This window comes from Mustelus asterias, chromosome 17 (assembly GCF_964213995.1).
Source record: "Mustelus asterias chromosome 17, sMusAst1.hap1.1, whole genome shotgun sequence".
Taxonomy (NCBI): Eukaryota; Metazoa; Chordata; class Chondrichthyes; order Carcharhiniformes; family Triakidae; genus Mustelus; species Mustelus asterias.
The window spans coordinates 11,712,712-11,728,104 of NC_135817.1; the positions used below are offsets into that span (position 1 = coordinate 11,712,712).

Here is a 15,393-nt window from a genome sequence, read left to right on the forward strand (position 1 = left end):
CAGACCGAAGCCCAGTTTAGTAAGGGGAAAAAATAACTTGCATCACTACAGTACTTTTTAACCAACGTCCAAAAACTTAACAGCCAATGAAGTACTTTGAAGGGTCACCACTGAACCAGAAGACACAACAGACATGGACCTGAAACATTGACCTTGTTTCTCTCTGACGTTGCCAGGACCTGGGCCGGAATTTTCCAGCCCTGCTGGTGGGATCTTCCGGTCCTGTTGATGTAACAGATTTCAATAGTTCACTCATCCCACCACGGCGGTGGGAGGCTGGAAAATTCTGGCCTTGCTGAGTATTTTTTGATTTCCAGTTTATGCAGTATTTTGTTCCTGCATTAAAACATAGTAGTCAGTTATAGACCAAACATCAAAAAGGCTATTAGACTTTCATCTGGAGGGCGAGAATATTAAGTGGAGAAATTGTATTAACACCTACACTAAGTCCTGGTTACTCTATATCTGAAATGATGTGCACAGATCCTAGTACTGCATCTTAGAAAGGACATATATGTGTGTGTATATATATACACATACACATACATGGAATGAGAACGGCACACATTTACCAAAATTTCCACTGTTTGTACTTTGCCAGCACTGCATGAGCAGACAATTGCGCCAACTAGATATTTGGAAGCCAAAAGACATTGTCCTCAACCCTGTCACAAACTCTGTTCCATAGTCACCAACTCCATCCCTCTCCCTGGCTAAAATCTGAGGGGAGCCAAACCGTTCACAACCTTGATGTCATAACTGAGATGAGCTTCCAACCACATACCCATGCCAGTACTTAGGTTGCCAACCTCTGGCCTTGCCTCAGCTCATCTGCTGGTGAAACCTTCATCTAGACCTTTGTTACCTCCAGGCTTGACCTAAGGGGAGGCTGTGTTGTAATGGTATTGTTGCTGAACTGGTAATCCAGAGACCCAGGGTAATGCTCTCAGGACCTGGGTTCAAATTCCACAACAGATGGTGAAATTTTAATTCAATAAATAGAAAATCTGGAATGAAAAGTCTAATGAACATCATGATGTTGTTTCAAAAAACCCATCTGGTTCATTAATGTTCTTTAGGGAAGAAAATTTGACTTCCTTACTTAGTCTGGCATGCAGTGTGCTGACGAATGGCAGATGGAGTTTAATTTAGACAAATGCGAGGTGATGCATTTTGGTAGATTGAACCAGGGCAGGACTTACTCAGTTAATGGTAGGGCATTGGGGAGAGTTACAGAACAAAGAGATCTAGGGGTACATGTTCATAGCTCCTTGAAAGTGGAGTCACAGGTGGACAGAGTGGTGAAGAAGGCATTCGGCAAGCTTGGTTTCATCGGTCAGAACATTGAATACAGGAGTTGGGACGTCTTGTTGAAGTTGTACAAGACATTGGTAAGGCCACACTTGGAATAGTGTAATTCTGGTCACCCTATTATAGAAAGGATATTATTAAACTGGAAAGAGTGCAGAAAAGATTTACTAGGAATGCTATCGGGACTTGATGGATTGAGTTTTAAGGAGGCTGGATAGACTGGGACTTTTTTCTCTGGAGCATAGGAGGCTGAGGGGTGATCTTATAGAGATCTATGAAATAATGAGGGGCACAGATTAGCTAGATAGTCAATATCTTTTTCCAAAGGTAGGGGAGTCTAAAACTAGAGGGCATAGGTTTGTGAGAGGGGAGAGATACAAAAGTGTCCAGAGGGGAATTATTTCACCCAGAGGGTGGTGAGTGTCTGGAACAAGCTGCCAGAGGTAGTAGTAGAGGCAGGTACAATTTTGTCTTTTAAAAAGCATTTAGATAGTTACATGGGTATGATGGGTAAAGAGGGATATGGGCCAAATGCGGGCAATTGGGATTAGTTTAGGGGTTTTTAAAAAAAAGGGCAGCATGGAGAAGTTGGACCAAAGAACAGAAGAACCATAAGAACATAAGAAATAGGAGCAGGAGTAGGCCATCTAGCCCCTCGAGCCTGCCCCGCCATTCAATAAGATCATGGCTGATCTGAAGTGGATCAGTTCCACATACCCGCCTGATCCACATAACCCCTAATTCCCTTACCGATCAGGAATCCATCTATCCGTGATTTAAATATATTCAATGAGGTAGCCTCCACCACTTCAGTGGGCAGAGAATTCCAGAGATTCACCACCCTCTGAGAGAAGAAGTTCCTCCTCAACTCTGTCCTAAACTGACCCCCCTTTATTTTGAGGCTGTGCCCTCTAGTTCTAGCTTCCTTTCTAAGTGGAAAGAATCTCTCCACCTCTACCCTATCCAGCCCCTTCATTATCTTATAGGTCTCTAGAAGATCCCCCCTCAGCCTTCTAAATTCCAACAAGTACAAACCCAATCTGCTCAGTCTCTCCTCATAATCAACACCCCTCATCTCTGGTATCAACCTGGTGAACCTTCTCTGCACTTCCTCCAAGGCCAATATATCCTTCCGCAAATAAGGGGACCAATACTGCACACAGTATTCCAGCTGCGGCCTCACCAATGCCCTGTACAGATGCAGCAAGACATCTCTGCTTTTATATTCTATCCCCCTTGCGATATAGGCCAACATCCCATTTGCCTTCTTGATCACCTGTTGCACCTGCAGACTGGGTTTTTGCGTCTCATGCACAAGGACCCCCAGGTCCCTCTGCACCTCAGCATGTTGTAATTTCTTTCCATTTAGATAATAATCCAATTTGCTATTATTTCATCCATAGTGAATAACCTCGCATTTGTCAACGTCATACTCCATCTGCCAGATCCTCGCCCACTCACTCAGCCTGTCCAAATCTCTCTGCAGACCTTCTACGCCCTCCACACGATTCACTTTTCCACTTATCTTTGTGTCGTCTGCAAACTTTGTTACCCTACACTCAGTCCCCTCCTCCAGATCGTCTATATAAATGGTAAACAGTTGAGGCCCCAATACCGATCCCTGCGGCACGCCACTAGTTACCATCCGCCAACCAGAAAAGCACCCATTTATTCCGACTCTCTGCTTCCTGAAAGGGCCTGTTTCCATGCTGTAAACCTCTATGACTCTGTGACTCTATGTGACTCCAGATTCACAGCAATGTGGTTGACTCTTAATTGCCCTCAGGGATCACAATGAATTAAAAAAAAGTTCCAATGCTCTCCTGGGTATGTTCCCATCCTCCATGATCTGGAGTTCATCTAAATCTTTATCAAGTCCTGTCCTCGCTGACCAACAGTGGCTTCCAGTCAAGCAATGTCAGAATTTTAAAATTTTCATCCTTCTTTTCAAATGAATCTATGGCCTCACCACTTCCCAGCTCTGTACCTCCACCAGTCCTACAGCTTTCCAAACTCTGCATTCATGGAATCCTTAAAGTGCAGAAGAAGGCCATTCGACCTATCGAGTGTGCACCAACTCTCTAACAGAGCAATCCACCCAGGCCCTATCCCCAGATATTTAACCTACACATCTTTGGACACTATGGGGCAATTTAGGATGGCCAATCCACCTAACCTGCACATCTTTGGACTGTGGGAGGAAACCGGAAAACCGAGAGGAAACACATGCAGGCACAAGAGAACGTGCAAATTCCACACAGTCACCACCTCCAATTTGAATTGCTTCACCATTGACAGCTGCATCAACACTAGAGGCCCCAAAACTCTGGGATTCTCTCAATAAACATCTCTGCTTCTCTTCATTTCTCATCTCTTCAAATACGCTTCTTAAAGCCAACCTCTTTGACTGAGCTTTTTGATCACCTGTTCTAATATCTGGTGGACCCGATGTCAAAGTCTTTCTGAGAAAGCTCCTGTGAAGCACCGTGGGATGTCTTTTCTCCATTAAAGGCGCTTTCCAATTGCGGGTTGTTGCTGTATTATGCGCATGTAGACATGTAAGGGGTTAAAATGGATTGATAGGGTAAAGAGAATAACATTTTCTGCTCATGGGGAAGTCTAGCACAAGGGAACATACCAGCAAAAATAAGACCAGTCCATTTAAGAGTCAAATTTGGAAATCCTTCATGCAGAGTGTGGCAGAAAAATGGAATTCTCTCTCACAAGAAGCCAATGTTCAATTTATCATTTTGGGTGGGGCAAATAAATCAGCATCCAATTAAACTCAAGCTGTGATCCAGTAGAACACTCAGGACAGCTCTGGTGGATTCATTGCTATCCTGAGGAAAACAGTCCCACTTTGAGGGGGCGATTTCACATTTTGAATGACTCTTTAATAACTCTCAGATAAGCAGTCACTCATAGCTATCTCGCTTATTTTAAATCGTGCACTTTCTGCAATTGCAATCCTTACCTTCCCAAAATGTCACTGAACATGTCAGACAGAAAGGGAACAAGCTTTGTTACTCAACTTCCTTGTCAGTAAGTTCGAATTTAGGTGGACAACTAAAGTCAAACCCATGGAAAAATACTCAAGACACGTTCAAACGTCTGCTGCGCATTCAGACTCGTTCAGATCAGCCTGCAAATCTTTGCACTTATTCCCCAGGAGGGGATGTGAAAGTAGCTATTGTCACTGGGCACTTAAATCCAGCGAGCTTTTTTGGCATAGATCCAAAAGTCTTGGCCGCAGCACTCCAGTTGTGTGTTATGCTAGCTGTGTAAGCCGCACTCCCACCCACAGCCCCTGTAACCATCTCCACGCCACGTGCAACCAACCCTTGTCTCCACCAGTGTACTTGCAACCATGGCCCGTAACCTCCTAGCTCCCCACCATCAGATTTGGGGGTTACCTCAAAGATGTGCTGGGGAATCCCTTTCAGACGTTTCCAGATAAGGGTTAACCCAGCAACTGAATAGAAGGGCTAACTTCCCCTGGATAACTGCATTGGGCTGGGAACCATCCGACAGTGATTTGAATCGTGAACTTTGGATGGTTCTGCTAGCATTATGCTAATAGTTACTCTGAAAGGGTTAGAAGAAATATAAGCACTTTTAACTTCAGTGTAATCATTTTAAAGACCCAGACAAGTCCCTGCCTGGGACACTCCAAATACTGCCGAATCCCCAGGGGATTCTCCCCACATCCCAACTAAGCCCCCACCCCTCATGATAGGCCCCATCCTCTCCCTTGGCCTGGCCTCCCCATGTCTAACCTCCACCCCCCCGCCCCACACACACAAATCCTATCCACTTACCTTCTTCCTGGCCTGTTCCTTTCCACGGGACCTTTAAACCTACCTGCTTTACATTCCCCACATTCCAGCCTCAGTCCTGAACTCACATCTTTCTCCAGTTTCTTAGCTACCTCCTGAGTTCAGCCTACTGCTACACAAATATCAAACATTCCTACCGCTCTACCGCCCGCCCACACTTTGGCAAATCAAACCACAAGCCTGTACTCCTGCTCCTGGCTCACAAGCGAAAACTGAAGTGGGAGAATCCACTCAAAGAAAGTTGTGCAGTGTTGGTCTGAGGAATCGGATGATCACCTACGGGACTGCTTGGAGTCAGTAGACTGGTCAGTATTAAAAAACTCTGCGACCAGCCTGAACGAGTATGCCACTACAGTAACTGACTTCATTAATGTGTAGAAGACTGTGTGCCAAAGAAGCAAATCCATGCGTTCCCCAACCAGAAACCATGGATGAACAGGGATATCCACTGCTTGCTGAAGTCTAGGTCTGAGGCATTCAAGTCAGGCAACCCTGACCTATACAAGAAATGATGTGGAGATGCCAGCGTTGGACTGGGGTAAACACAGTAAGAAGTCTAACAACACCAGGGAGATCCCACTCCACCTGATGAAGGAGCAGCGCTCCGAAAGCTAGTGGCGTTTGCTACCAAATAAACCTGTTGGACTTTAACCTGGTGTTGTTAGACTTCTTACTGTCTATACAAGAAAACCAGATATGATCTAAGGAGATCTACCAAAGATGCCAAAAGATAGTACTCAACCAAGCTAGAGCCCCAGGCCAGCCACACGAACTCTCGCCGACTATGACAAGGTCCGCTTGTAAAATCGCTGGCACCAACGCACCCCTCCCTGATGAGCTCAATGCATTCCTGCCCGCTTTGAGCAAAAGGTCATCGAGAGCATGTCCTCTATCCCGGAAGCCTCAGACGAAACAGTATCCGAGGTTACCATTGCAGATGTCAGAGCAGCTTTCTCGAAGGTCAACCCACGGAAAGCGACTGGCCCAGATGGAGTACCTGGATAAGCACTCAGATCCTGCGCAGACCAGTTAGTGGGGATATTTGCAGACATCTTCAACCTCTCTTTACAATAATCTGAGGTCCCTATCTGCTTCAAGAAGACGACCATCATCCCAGTACCAAAGAAAGGCCAGGCAGCGTGCCTTAATGACTATCATCTGGTGGCTCTGACATCCATCATTATGAAGTGCTTCGAAAGGTTAGTAATGGCACAAATCAATTCCAGTCTCCCAGATTGCCTGGATCCACTACAGTTCACCTACACTGCAACAGGTCCACAGCAGATGCCATCTTCCTGGCCTTGCTCTCAATCCTGGAACATCTAACAAAGACACTTACGTCAGACTACAGCTCAGGCTTCAACATTATTCCTACAAAACTCATCTCCAAACTCCGTAGCCTGGGCCTCGGCTCCTCCGTCTCCAACTGGATCCTGAACTTCCTAACCCACAGACCGCAATCAGGAAGGATAGGCAACAACACCTCGTCCACGATCATCCTCAACATCAGTGCCCCACAAAGCTGCGTTCTCAGCCCCCTACCATACTCCTTATACACTTATGACTGTGCGGCCAGATTCCCCTCCAACTCGATTTTCAAGTTTGCTGATGACACCACCGTAATGGGTCGGACCTCAAAAAATGACGAGATGGAGTACAGGAATGAGATAGAGAATCTGATTAATTGGTGTGATGACAATAATCTCTCCTTCAATGTCAGTAAAATGAAGAAGATAGTCATCGACTACAGGAAGCGTAGTAGAGGACAAGCCACTATCTAAATAAACTACGAGCACGCCCACCCAGCTGGGTGACAGTGGGGAGATGTTGGAGGAGGATGGTGTGGTTACTGTGTTGAAGGCTGCAGACAGGTTGAGAGAGATGAAGGAACGTTCACCTTTGTCACACCTTTGTGATTTTGAGAAGAGTTATTTTGATAAATGGCGGGTGGAAACCTGATTGGCAGATTGCAAAGATGGATGCATTTTGGAGGCGACAATATGTTCAAGGACTTTGGAGAGAAAAGGGAGATGGGAGTTGGCACATTCGTTTGCAAGGACAGCAGGGGTGTTAAAGGTTTCTTAAGGACAGAGCTGAGGCTGGCAAATGTAAAAGCGAGAGGAACAACAGCTGAAGAGAGAGAGAACCATTTATGATATCAGCTTAACATGGGACCAGGAGGGAAGTTGTGTGATCAGCGGTTTAGCGGGTACGGTATGGAATAAGCAGGAGGTGGAATGCATGGATAGGTTTGATTTATTATTGTCACATGTATTAGTATACAGTGAAAAGTATTGTTTCTTGCACACTATGCAGACAAAGCATACCATACCCCCCCCAATCATCCCACCCACCCCCCCAATCATCCCACCCCTCCCCCCAATCATCCCACGCCCCCCCCCCATCATCCCACCCCCCCCATCATCCCACCCCCCCCATCATCCCACCCCCCCCATCATCCCACCCCCCCCATCATCCCACCCCCCCCCCCAATCATCCCCCCACCCCCCCAATCATCCCACCCCCCCCCCCCCACATCCCAGCCCCCACCCCCCCAATCATCCCACCCCCCCAATCATCCCCTCCCCCCCACCCAATCATCCCACTCCCCCCCCAATCATCCCACCTCCCCCCCCAATCATCCCACCTCCCCCCCCCCAATCATCCCACCTCCCCCCCCCCCAATCATCCCACCTCCCCCCCCCCAATCATCCCACCTCCCCCCCCCAATCATCCCACCTCCCCCCCCCAATCATCCCACCTCCCCCCCCCCCCCCAATCATCCCACCTCCCCCCCCCCAATCATCCCACCTCCCCCCCCCCCCAATCATCCCACCTCCCCCCCCCCAATCATCCCACCTCCCCCCCCCCAATCATCCCACCTCCCCCCCCCCCAATCATCCCACCTCCCCCCCCCCCAATCATCCCACCTCCCCCCCCCCCCAATCATCCCACCTCCCCCCCCCCAATCATCCCACCTCCCCCAATCATCCCACCTCCCCCCCCCCAATCATCCCACCTCCCACCCCCCCCCAATCATCCCACCTCCCACCCCCCCCAATCATCCCACCTCCCCCCCCCCCCAATCATCCCACCTCCCACCCCCCCCCAATCATCCCACCTCCCACCCCCCCCCAATCATCCCACCTCCCACCCCCCCCAATCATCCCACCTCCCCCCCAATCATCCCACCTCCCCCCCCAATCATCCCACAGGTCCCGGTGGGAAGTTTGTTTCTGACCCCTGACCCCGCACAGGGATTTCCGTCAGGAACCGGATGTGGCTGTTACCCTGGCAACCGGTTAAACATGGAGCAAGAAGAGGGTGAGAGAAATACATAGACGGAGATCGAGTATGAGTAATATCTGTGTGTGTATATATATATATATATGTGTAAATGGAGAGAGAGGGAGAAAGAGCGATATTATATGTATATATAGAGAGAATTAGAGTGTATGAAAGAGGAGAGAGTTAATTAGGTTTCTCATTAGTGTCATAAGTCGGCTTCCATTAAAACTGCAATGAAGGTCCTGTGAAAATCCCAAGGGAGGGAGAGAGAGTGTGTGGCTTGTGAGCACGAGACTGAGTGTGTTAGTGAGTATAAGCGAGAGTGTGTGTGAGTGAGGAATAAGAGAGGGAGAGTGTGAGCGAGTGCGCAGGGGAGCGTGCACTGGAGAAACAGCACATACACGAGAGAGGGAGTACAGGGAGTCCTCCACATTATGACATTTGAGTTACGACAAACTGCACTTCCAACTCTTAAAAATTGACACCCTTTTCAAATTTACCACGTCGGTTCTGACTTCATGACCCCATGCTTTATATTTTTATGTTTTATATTTTTATACTACTGCTTATACTCTTAAATGCAGTCCTGTCTGAAACACAGCCAAATAATCCACCATCCAGTAGTATGTTTATTTGGTCGCTGACCCTGCAAAGGCTGTCAATCTCTCCTGCCGAAACATCATGCCCCTTGTACCCTTCACTCAGCAAGCCGTGACTCTGAGCTGGGAGGTCGGATTGACGCATGGTCACGATGGGGCTCGGCCGGCTATGGAGAATGGTCACTATGGCCTCCTGGCAGTACAGCCCAGGGTGTGCAAAATGGTTTTCGGTGAATAATTTTGGCAAGCTGCACCCCGGGAGCTTCGTTGCACCGGAGGGTGCTAGCCAGACTCAAGCCAAAACCAAATCCGCTGCGCCTTGGGGAGGCTTCCGGCAGAAAACTGAATGCATCCGAATGACCAAAACCAGTGGAAAATGAGGCCGCGGTTTGTCGGTAAAAATGCTGCCTGGTCCCGTTGATAGAACCAATCCACCATTTTTAACATTGTTGTCATGGGGAAATCGGTTCTGACTTACATTTTGACTTACACCGCAGTTTCCTGGAACCAGTTGTATCTCAAGTTCGAGGACTGCTTGTAATTGTGAATGATACAATCAGTGTGTTTGAATGTGTGTGTTTCCCCTGGCTGAAGAGTTTGAAGTTGAGGGTCACTGTCTCAGGAGAAGAGATAGAGATGAATGAGGAGAGGGAGATAGATTGAGTGGCATGGTAGCACAGTGGTTAGCACTGCTGCTTCACAGCTCCAGGGACCTGGGTTTGATTCCCGGCTTGGGTCACTATCTGTGCGGAGTTTGCACATTTTCCCCGTGTCTGCGTGGGTTTCCTCCGGGTGCTCCGGTTTCCTCCCACAGTCCAAAGATGTGCGGGTTAGGTTGATTAGCCAAGCTAAATTGCCCCTTAGTGTCCCAGGATGCGTAGATTAGAGGGATTAGCGGGTAAATATGAGGGTTAGAGGGATTAGCAGGTAAATATGTGGGGATAGGGCCTGGGTAGGATTGTTGTCGGTGCAGACTCGATGGGCCGAATGGCCTCTTTCTGCACTGTCGGGGTTCTATGGTTCTATGTGAGAATGGGTGGAACAGAAATAGGTGGATATGAGCTTGAGGAGTAAGGAATTTTTAAATACTGCGGCCAATGTGTGTATCCCATTTAGTCTTTTTCTATGTAAAAATATAGGCACGATTCTCCCACCCTGCCGCGCTAATGTTCTAACGCAGCCGGGTGGGAGAATCTCGCGGCCTGGCATGCGCAGGATTCACGCATCTCCCAGCGCCAGATCTGTGCTGGAAACCGGTGGGGAGACCAGGTAAGTAATTTTAATCTGTTAATATAATTTAAATCTAATTAGCGGGCCGGGGACTGAATTCTCCGGTCCCGCTAGCCTCTTCCACCCTGCCAGAGTGTTTCACTCTAGCGGGGTTTACAGCAGGTCCCCACTTTCGGGGAACTATCAGGCCGACCCTGCTGGAGTGAAGGGGGGCAATCGGGATCCACCAAGAGGTCGGGTAATGGGGGAAGGTGCCCCCTGGGCATGGGCACACCCTGGCAGTGCCAGCCGTTGTCTCCTGGCACTGCCCAAGGTGCAATGTGCCCATGTCCAGGAGGCATCTTGCACTGCCCATCAGGCATAGGGCAGTGCCAAGGGGGTGGGACCTGATGGGGTGGGGCCTAATTGTGGGCGGGACTTGGTGACAAAAGTGGGAGTGGGGGATCCTGCTGCCACTCTGCATTGGGATCCGGTCAGGACAAGAGGGAGGCCAGCGATCGGCAGGGGTGGGGGTCAGCGGATGGTGGGGGGGGTTGTGCTGTGGGGGTCTGCTGTGCAGGCCTGCCGGAGGGTGGGGCCTGCACTGCAGAGGCGGGGGTCGTCACCAGGGCTGGAGTTTGGGGCAGGCTGGGGGGGATCTGCCTGAGGTGGTCGGGGTTGGCCCGGGAATGGTCGGTGGGGCCCACAATTGGGCTGTGGTGGGGTTGGGGGAGCAGCACTGCGGGGGTCCCGGGCTGGCCAGTGATTGTGCTGGCCACAAACGGGAGGTTGTGGTTCGGGACCACTGCGCATGCGCAGAGGCCAGCTGGTTTCAGCCTCCTGGGCAGAGATATGTCCAGCCCCCTGTGATTTAATGATATTCATGCTGGTGACCTCTGCATTGCACAGAATGTGGGAGATTCTAGTCTGAACTCCCACTGAAAAAACCAGTGTGAATTACTCCAGTTTTCCCATGAATTTGACACTTCGAATTTCTGGGGGAGAATTCAGCCATAGCCTATCAATATGTAACTAACAATCCCAGTGGGGATGGAGTGCATCTTTACACTGCCAACCAGGATCCACTTTAATAGTGGATGGTAAATGGTGTGTGTGAGTGTGGTTTAGTCAATGGTGGCCTCTGTTGATTGTTACAGTGTATTTCATTCCTCCTTTTTCTGTTTGTCAAAATAACCAGAGATGAAAGATATAAAAGATGATGATGCAACCACTGAGACCCGTGCTTCTGATGATCTTGATTATGATCTGCAAGATGGAAGTGAAATGCTAGAATATGGAACAGCAGTTCCCACTGAAATAGGAGGTGAAAAACCAGGACTATTGTGTCTTGTCTTTTAAAATTTCATGTCATGTTTCATTCCAGGAGGCTGTAAACTTCTATTCAGTCTCTTCTTTCCAATGCAATTTTACAAACCTCGTCCTTGTTTGCAATTCCTCCTTGACCTTGCTCTTCTCTACCTCTCTAACCCCCTTCAGCCCTCTGAGGCCTCTGCGCTCCAATTCAGCCCTCTGAAGCATCCCTAATTCACCCCTGAAAAACTTTTCCAACTGTCTCCCTCTCTCTCCTCCCTTAAGACACTGTCCAGCCAAAGTGTTGTTCAGTTGCCTTAATATCACCTCTCTGAAACCCCAGGGTTGTTATCAAGTTTGTATGTCAGAGTCTGCAGATAAGGATGGTGGCTTCTCGATGCATGGCGCCAATCCTGGTCGGGTAGATGTGGCATGCTCTGCCATCCTATCTTTCGTGCAGTGCCAAGGAAAGCAGGCAAAAAGTGACTTGGGTGCTTCTCAATTGCTATCAAACATCACAGTTGCTTAGACATTCACAAATAGCAATGTTTATGGAGGTGCAGCCCCACTTTCTACCTCAGGAAAGGAGCTTCCTGGTGCACTCAGCCTTCATCAAAGTTCTTTTGATAAAAGCAAGTTACTGTAGGTGCTGAAATGTGGAACAAAAACAGAAAATGCTGGAAAATCTCAGCTGGTCTGACAGCATCTGTGGAGCGAGAACAGAGCTAACGTTTCAAGTCTGGATGACTCTTCATCACAGCGGTGTTGATCTTGGATTGGAAATGTAACTGTTTGGTCTGACCTGCCAGACAATAGTTCCACTAAAGTTCACTCAAAGAGTGCAAATTATTCTGGCAACATACACTTTTAAATGTAGTAGTCTGGAGCTAGGAATAGTGACAGTCGGGGGATCCAACATTCTTTCCAACACATGCCTGACCAGAAATCTCTCCCACTCTTATGTTAGTGTGTTTTGGAAAGATTTTCAGGTTGATACTCAACTTGTCTGATCGTATTATGAACACACCTTCCTTGACCACCAAGAAGTGTCACCAAGAGTGTTATTGTCACTGGATGAGTAATCCAGAAAGCCAGGATAATTCTCTGAGGACTTGGGTTTGAATCCCACCACAGTAGGTGGTGAACTTTGAATTCGATTTTGTGGGTGGCACAATGGCACAGTGGTTAGCACTGCTGCCTCACAGCACCAAGGACTTGGATTCAATTTCAACCTTGAGTGACTGTCTGTGTGGCATTGCATGTTCTCCCCATGTCCAAAGATGTGCGGGTTAGGTTGATTGGCCATGCTAAAATTGCCCATTAGTGTCCTGAGATGCTTAGGTTAGAGGGATTAGCGGATAAATATGTAGGGATATGGGGGTAGGGCCTGGGTGGGATTGTGGTCGGTGCAGACTCGATGGGCCAAATGGCCTCTTCCTGCACTGTAGGGTTTCTATGATTCTATGTCTGTGTGGGTTTCCTCCGGGTGCTCTGGTTTCCTCCCAGTCCAAAGATGTGCAGGTTAGGTTAATTGGCCATAAAAAATTCTCCTTTAGTGTTCCAAGCTATATAGGTTAGGGGGATGAGCAGGGTAAGCACATGGGGTTTCAGGATAAGCCTGGGTAAGAGTCAGTGCAGACTAGATGGGCCGAATGGCCTCCTTCTGCACTGTAGGGATTCTATGACTTGAACCCGGAGTTTCTGGCTCAGAGGCAGAGCCACTACCACTGTGCCAAAAAACTTCCTATTAATAATAGTGCTGAAGGCAAATAAAATTGATATAATGGCTTATGGCAATATAGGTGTCTCCAGATAACAAAATGTTGGAAATAGGTTAAGATCTTGCTGAAATACCAAAATGCTGTGGCCTCACCCAGGAATATTGGAACAAGAGTTGGCTATTAAACTTGTTTAGCCAGTTCTGTCATTCAGTCAGATCAATGCTGATCAACTCCATTTCTTCTTTATCTGGTATGAACATCTTTATCCGATGTGCCCATCTTTATCTGCTTACTGACGCTGAGGAGCTGTGGGCACCCATTTTGTCACGGAGTGATTTGAAAATGACACCCAGCATCCAGTCTATTGAAAAATGGTCTCCAGAATACCCTCCTACGTAATAAATATTTAAGTAAACATGTTTGTGCCAGGCACATCTAAATGCTGGATCTTCATGGCCCCAAACTACATCTAATGTAATGTGGGTGCAATTCTGACAACATCCATCTCCACCTCGTTTCCACGTGGGATGGCCTGATTTGCCTGAATTAATTGGATGAGTTCAGAGGAAAATTACTTCCTATTTACCTGTTGCCCTGTTATTTTTATTTTTATTCCTGGTGTTTTTGGAAGGATGGAGACAATGGGCAGAATTTTAATGGACTTGGGGAGGTGGGTGCCAGATGAAATCCCCACAAAGTGTTGTCAGGTTGGAAACCTAATATCATGTCGTCCTTTTCCAGGTTTCACCTGGCCAGCTCCTGAAGTGAAGCATGTAGAAAATTCAGAAAGAGGAGCAGCAATAGGCCATACAGCCCCTCAAACCACTCTGCTAGTCATCAGGATCATGGCTGACCTGATTGTGGCCTCAACTCCACTTTCCTGCCTGTCCCTCCATAACCCGACGCCCCTGCAAATCAAAAATCTCAGCCTTAAATATATTCAATAAGGAATTTAAACCATGTGACAAACACAGAAAATAACCAAATTTTAAAAAAGGAACTGGTGGAGAGGTGTATGGCGGAGATGAAAGAGTCGGTGAGATTAAAGGATTTTATTTACAAAGCGAGATTAAAGATAAATCGGAAAGTTGATGCAGTGCGAGGCAGAGGTGGGAGAGAAGCTGGGACTGGTGAGGAATGATAGGAAAACTGCTGAACTGGCTGCTGCCCGGTAGAGTGTGAAAGAGCAGAAAACTGCAAGAAAAAGGTGGAAGTCATGAGTAGTTTCTGAACCAGATTTAGGAACTGAAAGCTCAAACGAAGCAACAGCAGAATCTTCTGTTTGCTGTCATAGGTCAACAGGTAGAGAACAGAAAAGATAAGGGGAGGAAATAGAATATAATTAAATATTATTCAGTATGGCTGCATGCAAGTCATTTTTTAATGAAAGTACATTCCAACATATTGTAAATTGCATATTACAAGAAGTGCAGTAGGATTAGACAGGGTATATTCAGAAAGAATATTCCAGATGGTGGGGAAGTCCAGAATTTAAGGATACGTGGTAACCTTTTAAGACTGAGGTGAGGAGAAATTTCTTCATCCAGAGAGTGGTGAATCTGTGGAATTTACTACCACAGAAAGTAGTTGAGGCCAAATAGTTGTGTGATTTCAAGAAGGAATTCGATATAGATTTTGGAGCTAAAGGAATCAAGGGATATGGGGAGAAGGCGGGATCAGGATATTGAATTTGGTGCAGCAGGCTCGAAGGGCCGAATGGCCTACTCTTGCTTCTATTTTCTACGTATGTTTCTACGTAACTCCAGACGGGAAGAAGGTGTCTGCCACCTTCCCCCAAGACAAAATTGCATGGCAAAGGGAAGGTCGGTGGGGGAGAGACCATTGTCAACCTCCTTCTGGAATGAGTCTTTGCAAAAAAGGTCTGGAGAATAGGCAATTAGGTTCATCCCAGGTAGCTCCGTAGCACAGGACTCTGTGCTCCACAGCCTGTTCTTAGGAATGCACAGCGAGATAAATACCAATTGCTGCTGCAGGATCCATCAACTTGGATGAAAGATGCTCAACTGTCTTGCTCTACGAAGCTTGTTGGTCTTCCAGTGTAAAGAGTTGCTCGCGACTAAGTGTTGCAGAGTGCCAGAGCCACCAAGTCCCGGTAGC

General features: G+C 47.7%; 1 protein-coding gene across 2 annotated transcripts in view; it reads left to right on the forward strand.

The window, feature by feature from the left end:
• Positions 1–8,436: 8,436 nt before the first annotated feature.
• Positions 8,437–15,393, forward strand: part of cfap44 (cilia and flagella associated protein 44) — a 218,205-nt gene continuing 211,248 nt past the window's right edge. Inside the window, exons 1-2 of one of the 2 annotated variants that reach the window (XM_078232289.1) lie at positions 8,437–8,471; positions 11,442–11,567. In XM_078232289.1, the coding sequence (XP_078088415.1) occupies positions 8,456–8,471; positions 11,442–11,567 (142 nt within the window). In that variant the 5' untranslated portion in view covers positions 8,437–8,455. Of the gene's footprint in view, positions 8,472–8,850; positions 8,881–11,441; positions 11,568–15,393 lie in introns of those variants that run through there. The other variant, XM_078232290.1, reaches the window with a different exon arrangement.